At 42.6% G+C, this 15,538-nt stretch overlaps 1 protein-coding gene across 5 annotated transcripts in view; it reads right to left on the bottom strand.

Moving 5' to 3' along the window:
- Positions 1–15,538, bottom strand: part of CFAP61 (cilia and flagella associated protein 61) — a 293,467-nt gene that overhangs the window by 155,881 nt on the left and 122,048 nt on the right. For all 5 annotated transcript variants that reach the window (XM_011225478.3, XM_034641778.1, XM_034641779.1 and 2 more), the window contains 2 exons: positions 12,163–12,369; positions 8,277–8,411 (listed from right to left, as the gene is read on the bottom strand). In XM_011225478.3, the coding sequence (XP_011223780.1) occupies positions 8,277–8,411; positions 12,163–12,369 (342 nt within the window). The remainder of the gene's footprint in view (positions 1–8,276; positions 8,412–12,162; positions 12,370–15,538) is intronic.

Genomic DNA, 15,538 nt, shown 5'->3' with positions numbered 1-15,538 from the left:
TTGGGAATACTTAGTAATTCATAACATATTCAGAGAGAAAGTGTGTTTCAAAACACCATATTTGATCGCATGTATTTTTTTTTCACGGAAAATAATCTAAAAGTAAAAACACCAAAATATTAACAAAGGTAACCTAGAGAGAGAGGATTGCAGTTTTTACGGATCTTCTTTCTATTGATTTTCCTAAAATTTCTACCATGAATATGGACTGCTTTTGTACCAACCTATTTTTTTTTTAATCAAGAGGGAAAGATGTAACTTCTTGAGTCAGCGTCTGCAGCTCTAATTTTCCGCTTTGTCATTTTCTATCCCCAGCTACTTTAAAATACACAAAGCAAAGCCTCCTGTCGGCACTGCCGTGCCTTTCCTCCCTGAAGGCGGGTTGTGAAGAAGCCACTTAGCTGTGAAGGCCAGTTCCTGCCCCGGGGAGCTCAGGTCGGCCCAGGAGCCCTGCTTGGCTGTGACCCTCCAGAGTGCAGCGGCAGCAGCTGATGTATCCCGAGGCGCCTCTGGACCTCCCTGGCATTCATTACTCTGGCTCTGCAGGGAACAGAATGCATTTTTTTTTCCCTCCTACTGGGTTATGGCAAGAACCCGAGCAGCATCCAGGAAAGCCTCAGGGTTCTTTTTTTTTTTTTTTCCCTGTTGGGAGTTGTTTTAAAAGCAGTAACACTAGGAAAGGTGGACTCAAACAAAGGACAGGCTGGTGGCTTAACAACCAGGAAGTTCTCTGTTGCACTCCTGTGATTTGGATGGGCTTTTTTTTTCCCCCCTCCTGCTGCTGGAGCTCTTCTAAATGTGCATGCAGGCCTACAGGAGGCTGATGAGCCAGAGAGGGTAAGGCAAGGAAGATAAGATCAGGAGAGATGAGAATTTAGAAAAATTCTGCTTTCAGAATAACTGAAGCTATTATTATAGGTGTACAGTCAACCAACCATGACACTCTCCAGGAGTGGTGGGAAAGCCCCACTTCTGAACTGAATGGGCAGTTAGGTACACTGTCCGGCCATGGCCTTGAGTTGACCAGCACTTCGCCACTTATTAGCAGGAATGCTGGGTCTCATCTAAGAATGAGACAGTGCAAAACGGGCAGTCACTTGGGTAAATAGTTTGGAAGTTCCTCAAAATGTTTAACATAGAGTTACCATATGAACCAGCAATTCTACTCTTAGGTATATACTCCCAAGAAGAATAAAAACATACAGCCACATAAAAACCTGTGCAGGCATGTTCACTGCAACATGGTGGAAACAACTCAAACGTCCATTGACTGATGAATGGATAAATTAAATGTAGCTTGTACACATAATAGAGTATTCTTCAGCAATAAAAAGGAATCAAGTAGGGACGCCTGGGTGGCTCAGTCAGTTAAGCATGTGCCTTCCGCTCAGGTCATGATCCAAGGGTCCTGGGATCGAGCCCCACATCGGGCTCCCTGCTCAGCAGGGGTCTGCTTCTCCCTCTCCCTCTGTGCTCACTCTCTCTCTCTCTCTCAAGTAAATAAATAAAATCTTAAAAAAAAAAAAAGGAATCAAGTACTGATACACAATAAAATGGATGAACCTTATAAACATGCTAAGTGAACACAGTCCCAAAATGCCATGTTGTATAATTCTTCTCCTACAAAATGTCCAGAATAGGCAAATTCATGGAAACAGAAAGTAAATTAGTAGTTCCCTAGGGCTGGGGGAAGGGGAGGATAGGGAGTAGCTACTAATGGCTTTGTTTACTGGGGTGACAAAAAAGTTCTAAAATTAAATGGTGATGTTTGCCCAACCATGTAATATACTAAAAATTAATGAATTGTATCATTTAAATGGGCAAAATGTATGGTATATGACTTACGTCTCAATAAAGCTGTTAGGGAGGGAGGAAGGGAGGAAGGGAGGGAGGGAGAGAGGGAGAGAGGGAGAGAGAGACTGATTGTCCTACAGTATTCTAGAAAATGAGGATAAGATGTAGGATTGATTTTTGATGATGCTGAGATTGTTAAGAAGTAGCTTTACTTTTCACAGTCCCTTAGGTTATCACACCCCAAAGATCCCATTTTGGCATTCTATCACAACCCAATTTCTAAACAATGTCCAGGCTTGTCAATTATGCCACTAGTACATATCCTTTCCATTCCCGGCCTCCCAAGCAAACCTTCAGACACTTATCCAGGCATTTACTTGAGTACTTTCTAAGAACACTGTGAAGCCCCATGTAGCATGGAACTGAATATCGAGAAATTTATAACATAAACTATATACGGGATTTTAATTTTTTTTCCCTCCTTTCCCAGCAGCTGCCACTATCATTTCAAAAGGTCTGCAACAAAAACCTGGAGACAGAAGTGCCGACAGCCTGATCAGCTGGTGTCTAAAGACTGACCCTGGCACACCAGCTCGACCCTGTGCATCTGCTCCTTCCCAGCCGAGCCCGGCCGGGGTCAGGCTGGCCAGGAATCAGACTCAAGAATGAAGGACTCACCCAAGAGGAAAATGCAAACATCTCTGGGGGAAAGCCAATTATCTGTGGGTCACCTTTTGATTAAGTAGCTGGTGCCAAAGATCTGGGAGATTCCAAAAGGTCTCTGTCAAGCCATCTTCCTTTTCTGTGGTTTGGTTCTCCTACAATGAGTTGTGATAGCAACACTTTCACTTTTTAGATAAGAGAATATATATGTCATGGTTGAAGGCATGGGTTCTGGCATCCAACTGCCTGGTTTTGAAGCTCTGCCAATGAGTTAGTCTTCGGACAAGTCATTTACCCTCCTTCCCTGCAAGCCTGTTTTCTTTAGGTACATCGAGGAGGGTAGTAGAAGTGACTGTTTACACTTGCAGATGTGAGCATTAAATGGGGTGATTCACGGGAAGCCTTCAATAAGAGCTTGATACTGTCAGTACAAGTAGTTGGTGTTATTATTTTGTAACCTTTCTAAGAGGAAGGAATTATGAGAATAACGAGAATAAATCACTGATGTCACACGAGTCATGCTGATGTATACGTGTATACTGCATAAAATACAAAACTAGATAGGGTTCAGAGAATTAGAATGAAATGATCATGGAACTTGTACTGTTTGAAGGGGGAAAAAAGAGCTCATGAAGGAACTTATGTAAATTATTCTAAGAATGTCAGAGAAAAGGGTTCACCGTAAATAGGAGCAAATACACTTCCTACAGGTAGTGCAAAAGGCTGAGAAATGGCTTGAAAAAGCACACTTGACTCATGGGCAGTGATTTAAAGTGAGTTAATTTCATTTCAAGATACTATCACCATGGTCACATTAAGATGCTCAGTGCACATAGGATGTTGAAAAACATGCGTATGTATTTGTAGCAACCTCTACCAAGGAGATGCCAACGGGGTGATTTTAAAACACATCCACACACCCTGACCACAAGTACAATCAAGGAAGTCTAACCATGGGCAACCAAAGTTTCCAAGTTTGAAGAAGGGGTTGGGGAACAATCAAGCTGGGTAAAATCTAGCAGGTGCTGGGAGAATAATGCAATTTCCTAGGGCAGCAGATGCACAAGTGAAACAGTATCCAGTAACAGTCCATCAGATGGTAATTATAGCTGGACTGGGGAAGAACAGCCGAGATGAAAAGGGACAATTCAAAGGGTAACTGAATGCCAGTGAGTGACATCTCCCTGAGAGATCACATACCAGGAAAAAGTGGGCCAGCACTTAGCTCTGAGAAAGGGGGGGTTAAATAAACCATCATTTTCCTTTGTAGGAGGACAAAGGGAAAATGGAGGCCTCAAAGAATTCATTAGTCAAGATTTTAAAAGACCTTCACTAATAAACCACCACAAAAAATAACAGGCATCAATTGCCCTGAAAGTAAGATTCCTGGGTCATCTGAAAGATGATGGCTTGGTTTGGTCCCAAAAATTTGGAGGGGAAGAGAAAAGAAAAAAGAAAGAAAAGAAAAGAAAAAGAAAAGAAAAGAAAAGAAAAGAAAAGAAAAGAAAAGAAAAGAAAAAGAGAGATGAGTTCATATAATTCTATGAATCCCGTAAACCAAGATAAAGAACTAAAGACACTGAAGTGAATGATGGGAAGCATCTATGAGACTGAAGCAAGGGTAGGAGCTGTTTCAGCTCAAAGCAGATTATCTGGTATTTCATATCACAAATAAGACTCATTTGAAATCCTAGTCTTAGAAAGGAAACAGTCCTCGGAACAAATACATTCCCTACCGCATGATTGTGCAGACCCCAACGCGGCTTCTCCTCCTGAGTCCGGCTCTCAATACCGGGGTCAGTGTGGCCCTCTCCCACCCCTGGTTTAACTAACCAGAACAGTCCCACAGTAATACTGACACTAGCCTGTAAGCTCCCAGAGGGCAGGAGTCACAGTCATCTCTGAATTCCTATGTGGGAGCAGGAAAGGAAAGAAAATAGAACCATCCCAAAGTCAGTGTGGCTCAAACTGCTCCACAGTCTTTAATCAATACGGCCACTCAATTAATTCAGCCAAATTTTGAGTATTTCCCTGATAGTAGTTTTCACGCATGTGGGCCATGTGCTGATTCATTTAAAAAAATTCCCCTCACAATAATTCTCACAATGTGAGGCCAAGATGGCCAATTCAAGCTGAGAAATGAGTCTTCCAAGCCTGTCCCATGTGGTTACGGTCTTGGTCAGAAAAAAGCCTCCTCTCTTATCCATGAATCTACACTAGTTGACTGTGGAGATATGATTAATCTTTGGGACCTACCTCTGTACTATGTGATGAAAATCATTTATGTGTTTTCCAGGTCCTTTCTTTTGACCTGATATGGGGCAAGCTGTCAATTAATAATGACGACAGGGAAGGTATTATGGCAAGGACACCTATCATCCAAACCAGGTAGAAACCACCAGGGCCTTGAGGTGGGGTGGAGGCATATTTCCCTACCATGCAGTGATGAATTTCAATCACTGCTGGCTTGTGCCAGATTCAAATTGGCAACCCACCGAGATGAAACACTCTCTATCCTATTACTCATGCCTGGAGTGATCTGTTCCCTTGAAGACTGGCTTCCTAGGTGAAAGCAAGGAAATGGATGGTCACTCTGAGATGGTTTAAGTAGGATAAAAGGTACGAAAGGCAAGTGCCCAGACAGAGAAATGTGGGGACATGGTGAGGGAGCCATATAACCTCCATGCGTTGGGGGGGGGATAGCAAACTTAAGGGGAAAAGAAAAGGAGTTCATTTAGTAATATTAGTCACTCAGTTTCACTAGGTTCGATGGCTGCAACACTATTGCTCTGCTAAGAAAACAATGCTCTTAGGACTTTATAGAAATCCCTCCTAAAAATTTCTATTTGGCTCACCTTGTCTCAGATAATCAGCCGAAGCCTTAAATCCAACTAAAGTGTTCAAAAGAAAAAAATAATTTAATATAATTTAGCATTTTAACAGTTGAATATCCAGTCCTGTCCCATGTGGATTATGGTCTTGATAATCCTTTGACCAAACTTTAAAGATTTCTAAAATATTTACTAAATCTTGTTTGCTAAATCTAACCCTTTACTAAAACCTTCTTGAGGAGGAGTACAATCAGTAGCAGCAGAAATGTTTCTTCAGAAGTCAAAATTCACTGATACAATAGACAACACAGCACAACATAGCAGGTACCAACCATCAGCCCCACCCGTCTGGTAAGTGGTTGTCTTCCCGAACCAGTGATTTAAACAATCCATCCTCTGCTGTGCCTTGAAATGAGCCAGGGCTCTACAGGGGACACACGGCAACTGAGATCACCACAGAAAAGGTTACTAAATGTAAGTAATGATTTCAACTCATACCAACCTGGGAAGTCATGAAACAAAATATTTTCTCTGGCTTTTTCCCCACCTGGAGCTCCAGGCTCTAGAGATTCCTGGGGGCTGGGGTGGGGAGAAGCTCCTGGTATTCAGAAAAACACTGCTCTTGATAACCAGGTGATAGCTCTGTATTCCTCTCCTTCCTGGACTGGCTTAAGGTGCTGGAGCCATGTGAGGGCTTCTCCTGGCCCCAGTAATATGGTCTGTCCATCCTTGAAGGAGTCTCAGCAGTGACTGCAAAAGGGCAGCATCTCTCCTCCTTACCCTGATTTGACACAGAAGCTGCATCCTTGGGCAGGGAGGCACCTTCCCCTGGGATCAGCATGACTCTATGGAAGCTGTGTTTCAGGGTGCTATAGAAGAAGCCACCCTCTCTGACCCCAAACTCTCTTTGGGCCAAACCTGTGGGTCTTGGCTTTCATTCCAAAGGAGTCCAATCCCAGGATCTCTACATGAAAACAGACCATCTGGTGGCCATCCCAAAGGTCCTCCAGATGGGCTCAGGCACACTTTAGCACGGACAGAGTATAAACGGCAATGCCGTGGGTCCTGCTACCTAGAACATACCCATGATCCTGGATGAAATATATGCATCTGAGAATTGCTTCAAAATGATAAGGAGGAAGGAGAAGTGGGGTGGGGGTGCAGAAGATCCAAGATTGGCCAACAGTTGCCAGAACTAGAGATTTTTGAAGCCCAGTGCCAAGTATCTGGGAGTTTCAGTGCTACTCAACATGTGGTCTGAGACAGGTGCCCATCTGCAAACTGTCATTGGTCTTTGAAGATGTAAGCATAGAGATGGAGAGAAGCATTCAGCAGCTTTTATAACAATTGTATAGACTAATTCTGTGTCTGTTAAATCTAATAATAAATAACTGGACTTGAGTTTTGTCTTCCTTTGTTTTCAAACTCATTTTTAAGGAATTCACCTTTTATAAAACCATCAGTCTATGATGGATTGTACATTAAAAAAAAGGAAGATAAGGTCCCTCAGCACAGACAGCATGAGAAGCCCTGCTTTATCTGGTTCTCTCTACTTTGGTATACGCTTGACATTTTCCATAATAAAGAGTTAGGAGGGGAAAGAACTGCTATTGATTTTTAGTCGCTCCTCAAATATAAATTTAGAACTTATCAGAAAAGAAATATAAATTTATTGGGGCGCCTGGGTGGCTCAGTCGGTAAGCGTCTGTCTTCGGCTCAGGGCGTGATTCCAGGGTCCTAGGATCGAGCCCCACATCAGGCTCCTCTGCTGAGAGCCTGCTTCTTCCTCTCCCACTCCCCCTGCTTGTGCTCCCTCTCTCGCTGTGTCTCTCTCTGTCAAATAAATAAATAAAATCTTAAAAAAAAAAAAAAAGGAGTATGCTGAAAAAAATGCAAACTGTAAAGCGCTGTGTGAATGCAGCTTTTTAAAAAAAAGAAATATAAATTTATTGTCTGTTTTACAAATGTAAAGATGAATGCAGAATTTAAGCAGCCTTGGTTACAGTGAGCAGGTGCTGCTAAGCTGGGTCTTGATGGAGCCCCTCCCCCACCCCACCCAGTGCACTCGTTTGCAGAGTGGGAGCTGCGAGCAGCAAAACAACATACTTCCTGCAGCTCTGGGGTTGCCCAAGCTCTTTATTTGAGCACAGTATTGAGCAACTCCTTGGCTAACCTTTTGGAGAGTTTAAACCTTCCACTTTCCTCTTTCCTCTCCTCTCACAATGGACAAACGTCAGCACACTGAGGGTTTTTTTTTTTTTTTTGACTTATTTAAATGGAAGTGCATACAAATACTACAAGCCTACATATGTAAGTCAACTTGACAAGATCATGTTTTTTCCAGCTAATTCATTGAGCATGGCTGTGTGCACACACATATGTACATTTTCAGTGAAAGTGCAATCTAGGTTCTATTTTGGTTTCTTCTGTTCCGGTAATAAACACATCCAGGGTTGTTCATTTTAAGGTTAAGCCCTGTGCCACCCCAGGGCAGCTAATGTGGTCCTGGGAATCGTCCTGACTCCCCACGGAGGAGTTAAAGCAAACCCAGCTAGGAACCCACACATCTTAAATGCAGCCAGCTCTACTGTCTCTGTCAGCTTTGTCTGCCTTGTGAATGACCACTTTTGCCTTGCAAACAAAACATCTATGGAAAGGGGGAATCTGCGTTTGAGGAAGGAGAAAGAAAACGGAAATATGCTGGGAGTCTGACTCCAGGCCACTTGTGCTGAGACCCAGCCTCGCACACAAAGCGTCCCGTGGGGTCTGTCATCCAGGCCACCCCTGTTTCAGGTTTCTGTGAAATAACCACCTGAGGGAAAGGGCTGCAGGGGAGCCTCGGCAGGGCGCCCCTGTAAGGGCACGAGCTCCAGGCTCCCTGTAATTAAGAAGCAGCCTGCTCCCGAGAAGACAGTGCTGCCACCCCATCTGCCACGCCCGCGTGAGCTGGCACGGCGCCTCCCTGCCTGCTGCCGCCCGGCTACCCACCGGATCCTTGGAGACCGCCTTTGATGGAGCGTTGATGCCAAGCTTTTCCAGAGGATAGACAATCTGTCGTCGCGGCCGCACGGGAACCAAGTAATGAAGGGCGGATGTCAGGGAGTGGGCATAGGAGCTCTGGAACTGAAAGACAGCAATCTCTGTTTTAGGGGCGAGCATGTCAGGGCCGTGCAGCACAGATGCCTGCGTGCGGCTTTACAAATACAAAAGTCTGCACCCGGCCAAATCGGAGAGGGGGGAAAATCAGCAAATAAACAAACATACTCTTCGAGCAGAGGAATGAATTGTAGATAATGCCTGACACTAATGAAGATAATTACGAGAGTAATTACATTACTATCTCTGTGGGAATGACAGATAAACAAGTGGTTTGGTTTATGGGATTTTTCAGTACAAGTATTTTCCCCAGGAGGATATTCTTCTCCATAGTGATCATGAATCAGCTTGATTTGACCCCATTAAGCTGTGTTATCTGCGTCCTGTTAACCTTTGCGCGTTTGGCACAAGCTGCTTTAAGAAGGCACATAGATAAAAATGTCATCTGAGGGGAGGCTGAGCACGGACGTGGAAATCCTCCTGTTTGTGAAAGGCACAACTACTTCAATTGGACCTTTGTTGATAAAAGTAGTGTTTTAAAACAAAAAGATGAAACTGGAAAGTGGGGTAGGGGGTAGGGAAATTGTATTATATTATTTTGACTCATATTAATGCTAAATTATGAGCCGGATTTATGCTTACTGTAACAGACTATGATAAATCATGTTTTAGGAGAATGTGTTAAATATTCATTTTACCCCATTTTTTAAACTTGGCAGAGAAAACTGAACATGGTGATTTTTATTCGTTTCACATTTATGAAATCTGAGGGGGTTCTGGTGACACTAACTCAGGGTATTTCAACCATTTAAAACTTAAGAGTTAAACCATGACACCAGAATCTCTAATGATATATTTATGGAATTTAAACTGGAACACAAAGCAAGTAAAACTCAACTAAAACAAGGTGTAGCATAATAAATAAGATGGTTTACATATGACTTAGCTGNAGATAGGTGTAATCACAACTCCCCCCCCCCCCCCCGCACTGTCAGGCATTTCTAAGAGTTTCTAAAAGGGATTTCTAAAATCCTTCACCATTGAACTTCACACCCTGACTTTACACACTGAAAAACAGAACCCAGGAATTCTTAGCTAGAGTTCTGCTTTTATGCCTGGAGGGTCTCTCAATGCACGTCCTAGCAGGAGGGTGTGGGGAAAACCATCTTCATGATGCAAGCCCAATGTCCACTTTTACTATAGTCAAGGGATTTATAGCAGAACTCGGAAATTCTTACCTAAATTACCTGATATTGCTTCTTACACTTGTTAAAAGGTATATATGTAAATCAACTGGGAGTGCAGACAGAGAGGAAAAATCTGTCTCCAAATATGTTTCTATATCCTATGTGAAATAGTGTATAACACGTTCCAAATTCTACACGATTGAGGTAAATATGCAAATGTTCAGTGAAACGTCAAAGATACTATTTTTTATTACGGCTGCAAAAGGACTTTCTGGACCAAGCTTGGCACATGCAGGCAACATCATGAATAAAAGGTTAGAATTTAATATCACATCCCGAAGGTCACCACATTGGCAACTTGCCAAATGCAGTTAAAAGAAAATGTGTGGGGGGCGCCTGGGTGGCACAGCGGTTAAGCGTCTGCCTTCGGCTCAGGGCTCAGGGCGTGATCCCGGCGTTATGGGATCGAGCCCCACGTCAGGCTCCTCTGCTGTGAGCCTGCTTCTTCCTCTCCCGCTCCCCCTGCTTGTGTTCCCTCTCTCGCTGGCTGTCTCTATCTCTGTCAAATAAATAAATAAAATCTTAAAAAAAAAAAAAAGAAAATGTGTGGGACCAGAACTTCCCAGCAGAACCGTTCCTTTCCATCTCCGTAAGTTCAAGTTCAGGGCATTCACTTGGCCATCACGCCGCACTTTGATAGGAAAAAAATCATCACCAGAGCGTATTCTACCTCTCGCTGAAAATCTTTTCCACGTTTTTTCTGCTTCCCCATTCCCTCTGTACTTCCCCCTCTTATTTGTTCAATAAGGGACATGGGCAAAATTACTTGGGGAATGTACCGATTGATTTTAGATTGTTTTTAAGTTTAATGAGNTTTTTCTGCTTCCCCATTCCCTCTGTACTTCCCCCTCTTATTTGTTCAATAAGGGACATGGGCAAAATTACTGGTTTGGGGAATGTACCGATTGATTTTAGATTGTTTTTAAGTTTAATGAGTCAGATTCTTTAAAAAATCTGCTTAGCTCATTTGTGGTAACCAAGAAGAATCATGACAACATCCTGGACTCTGAGCAGAGCATGAGAAAGATTTTAGTCATGAATGGGATACGATGGGACAACTTCTAGCTGGCCTAGTGATTGAATCTCATCACCTCTCAAGTCTACATGGAGCTGAGGACCAGCTGTCAGTGACAGAGGGATCAACTTGCCAGAAACAGTACCTTGAGAAGCAGCTTGAAGAGACCTTTTCCTGTGGAACAACCAGGACGCTATGAGTGCGTGTGTGTGTGTGCAATGTGTGTGTGCATGTGAGTGTGGGTGTATATACACACTGATGTGCACATGCACACGTGCGTGTGACCCTTCTAGGCACTCGGGCTGGGATGTAGCTTTGAACAAGACAGACAAACAGGGATGCCTGGGTGGCCCAGTCGGTTAAGCCTCTGCCTTTGGCTCAGGTCATGATTCCAGGGTCCTGGGATCAAGCCCCATGCTGGGCTCCCAGATCAGCGGGGAGTCTGCTTCTCTCTCTCCCTCGGCTGCTCCCCCTGCTTCTGTTCTCTCTCTCTCAAATAAATAAATAAAACCTTTTAAAAAAAAAAAGNCCCCCTGCTTCTGTTCTCTCTCTCTCAAATAAATAAATAAAACCTTAAAAAAAAAAAAAACAAACACCTCTGCTTACATGATAAAAGTTAATTTAGCTAGTGAAAAGTGCTCTGAAGACTAAACAGGAAAAGTGAAAGCAAGATGGAAGCAAATGAAGAGCTTGTTATCTCTGCATGTATGGATACACAGTAGATGGTGTTTACTACAAAAGGATTAGTCTACGTAACTATGACAGTGTTAGGTAGAGTGACAGAGGTATTTACTACATAAAGGTATTTACTATATCACCTTCATACATCTCCATTTTTTTAAAGATTTTATTTATTTATTTGACAGAGAGAGAGAGCGAGAGAGGGAACACAAGCAGGGGGAGTGGGAGAGGGAGAAGCAGGCTTCCCGCTGAGCAGGAAGCCCGATGCAGGGCTCGATTCCAAGATCCCAGGACCCTGGGATCATGACCTGAGCCAAAGGCAGACGCCTAATGACTGAGCCACCCAGGCGCCCCACATCTCCACTTTTTATCCATCACTCTTATGGCAGTAGTTATAGGGCTTATTTGGAATGCTGTGAGAGCACACCAATCTTACAGGATTGAACTGATTTGTTCTATGAGTTCAAACGAAAATGTTCTTTGCTTGAAGAACATGATAGGATCATTTTGGCATTTCACTAAGGCTGCATAAGAAATTATTTGACTTCCATGCCCCTTAGAGCATTTTTGCAGGCTTTTCAGTCTCTGTTTTGACAATAGGGAAAAGCCAACAAATTGTTCTACTAATTATAATGGTCTTAAATGTTTCAGAAATTCAGTCTTCTGGACTTTTGCCACAGTGTAATAAATAAAAGGGCCAATGTGGCCATTTGAAATTCAGAGCCATGTTATAATCCAAATCCATTTAACGAGGAAGGAATAAAATATGGCACACGACACAAATGACATCGCAAAGGTTGATGTGCTGGAAAAGTGAATGATGACATTCTTTTACCTTGCCTTCCCTGATCTGTGGGTAAACAGGGTAGTAGAGACAGGATTTATAGCCTAAACGGAGGATCTCCTTCAGGAAAAACTTGGTGTAGTGACGAAAGACAGGGTTCAGGGCAAAATGATACAGGTGCCCGTGTTCTTCTCGCTGGTGGTGACTGAAGTAGATGAAATCCTCAATGTTGTAATGGGATCGTATGTACTCTACATCCTAAAAAAGAGGAGGGGAAAGGACATCTAAGGATGTTTTAAGCAAATGGCATGCATTTTGTCATGAAAATCTTTTAAAAATTACCTTAGGTGCAATAGTAAGAAACATGCTTTTCTCTTCCATGATTTACTACCTCATTTTCACTGTTCGATTTTTGAAAACGGAAAATTACATTGCCTGAAAGTTCTGATTGCTTGTTCTCCGAAGGGTGACCACACAGCTTTGGAGTTTGTTCCTTACAGCCGTGACTGCTAAAAACCCAGAGAGCCTCAAGCCTCTGCTAGTGGCCAGGTGACAGGACGGCAGCTCATCACCACTGTTGGACAGGGGGAGCACCAGCTGGTCAGTGTGACTGACTGAACATGTACAAAACTCAGCAGAAGGACAAACACAGCCACTGGTGTTCTCTGGACTCATTACTATTCTCTCTTCACCCATTAATATGGAAACGTGCCATCCCACAGGTCACACACTTTGACTGGCACATGTGGCTGGGTTGGCCTACAATAAAACCGCAAGGCTAGGCCTCATCCATAGGCATTCCTTAAACTTTTTATGCCTCTCAAGTATTCTATTTTTAGCCTGTGAAAGGTAATTTAAAGGACTGATGTTTACTTATACAAGAAAATATCAGGCATTCTGCTCCTGCTTCTGTGGGTCCAGTTCTGACCATCACTCTTGGTCCCCCACACTGTAGGCAGGGAAGCAGGGGCTCATCCATGCTAACTGCGCACTGCTTCTCTTCCCCATAGTGCACGCTGTGGGGTGGAGGCACCATCCAGAGTTGAGTGTGACTTTCTCTCACTACAAAAGCAATAAACACACCTGATATGCAGGAAAAATCAAACTACGTGCACATTGGAAAACACCTACTTATATTTCTTCTTATTTTCCACAGTAGAATTGTCCTAAGAGCACACTTCCAAAAAGAGGAATTGGAGAATGCAAGGAACCTGATTTGCTCTGTAATCAGCAAAGCTGGCACTAGAAAATTCAGGAAACTGAAGTCTGTATCCAAGCCCATCAAGGTCCTTTGTCTTTACAGCCTCTGCTACAAAGCGCAGAGGAAAGGCAGTTCAGGGTAACCAGGCCAGTGGTAGTCCATGAGGGCAATTCTGACAATGTCTGACCTTTCCATCTGCACTGACCCTATAATTGCCTTAACATGCTAAGACTTTAATTACCAAGAAGGCATCCCTCATTTTAAAATAAAATGAGTAATAAATGTAAGGCTGAGAAATCACTGAAAAACAAAAAACAAAAAGCCTACAGAGGTACTGGCTCAAAACAGCATATGGGCTATGTGCACCTAATTTTCCTCCCATCCCAAATCCCTTAAAATAACAACAAAAAAATATTTTTAAAGTAATGAGGTGGCATGATGGGGGACACAAAAGTAGTCTACAGGGCACCTGGGTGGCTCAGTCAGTTAGACGTCTGTCTTTGGCTGAGGTCATGATCTCAGGGTCCTGGGATCTAGCCCACGACCGTCTCCCTGCTCAGAGGGGAGCTTGCTTCTCCCTCTCCTTCCTATGCCTCTCCCATGGCTTACACTCGCTCCCTCTCTCTCTCTCTCACGTTCTCTCAAATAAATAAATAAAAATCTTTAAAAGAAAAAAAAAAGCAAAGTAGTCTTACCTTGGAAGGAAATGTATCAAAGTTCTCTAACACTAGCTTACACCCTCTTAACCTGCCCATCACCTGTCAGGACCACCTACATTGAAGACCATTAGAGGAAGCCAGACAACTGATGTCCCTTCCCAATTAGAGACTGGGATGGGCAGCCCTCCCAATGACTGAGAGATGCAATGGAGAAGCACATCTGTCAAGGATACCCATGCCAGCCAGCCATACTGATACTATAATCTTTCATTCATGACTTTTGGGGAAAACTGATAAATGCAAAAGATTAGAATAGAGAAACTACAATTTACTCTAGGGGAAAAGAGGTGAGTCAGGGAACAGAAGAGAGTTTTTTAGAAAAAAATTCTACTCAGTGTCCTCAGGATACCAAGAAGGATACTGCATATAACATAACAAACAAGCTGCTACAAAAAGGAAAAAGAAAAGAACAAGGGAGAGACTTGTAATTTAAATATATGAACCCTGAAATGAAAATTCAGATAGAAGGGCATCTGGATGGCTCAGTCCGACTCTCAGTTTTGGCTCAGATCATGATCTCACGGTTGTGAGATCGAGCCCTCTGTCAGGCTCTGTGCTCAGCATGGAGTCTGTTTGAGATTCTTTCCTTCTTCTTCTCCCTCCCCTTCTGTTCCTCCCCACTGCTTGTGCCTTCTCTCTCTCTAAAATAAATAAATAAAATCTTTTAAAAAGAAAATTCCGACAGAAGGCCTGCATAACAGAATGGACATGGCTGAAGACTGAATTAGGGACCCAGAAGACAAAATCAAGGGAGTCTCCTAGAATGAAGAATAAGAAATACAAGAGATAAAGAATTGAGAAGAAAGTTAAGAGACAATGAAGGAACAATTCCAAAGGTCCAACATCCATCTTAAAAGGAATTTAAGAAGAAGAGAATGAAGAAACTAAAAGGGAAAAAATAATGAAATCATAGAAGAAAGATATTCCCAAGACTCAGTAGAGGCATAAGTTACTTCTTAGTAAAATTTCAGAATTTCAGGGATAGAAAAGAACCAAACTAATTCTCAAGATAGAAAGCAAACAAAATTTATTTATATCGGATTACATTTTATCAGTGACACTGGAAGACCATGAGAGTAAAAACATCAACAATCTGTTGAGAAGTAGTTGGAATAAGAATTCTGTATATAGCCTAATGGGTATTCGAGGGTGAGGACAAAACGAAAACTTCTTGTATATGTATGTATGCATCTACCACTGTTTCTAAAAGAATTACTCAAAGATGTACTGAGTCAAAAACAGAAATGAACCCAAGAACAAGAATGATGAAGGATACATTAATGGAATAAAGCCATATGGTCATCTGACTAAATGCCAAAAGAACATTTGATAAAATTCAACACTCATTCAGAATAAAAACTTTTAGTAAACTAGAAATAGAAGAGAATTTCCTTAACTTGATAAAGGATATATCCCAGAAACCTGCAGCAAATATTACATACTAAATGGAGGAAAATATAGAATCACTCTCATTAAAATCAAGAACATCACAATAGTACCCATTATA

The sequence above is a fragment of the Ailuropoda melanoleuca genome, chromosome 13 (assembly GCF_002007445.2).
Source record: "Ailuropoda melanoleuca isolate Jingjing chromosome 13, ASM200744v2, whole genome shotgun sequence".
Lineage (NCBI taxonomy): Eukaryota > Metazoa > Chordata > Mammalia > Carnivora > Ursidae > Ailuropoda > Ailuropoda melanoleuca.
This window is presented reverse-complemented; position numbering and strand designations above follow the sequence as displayed.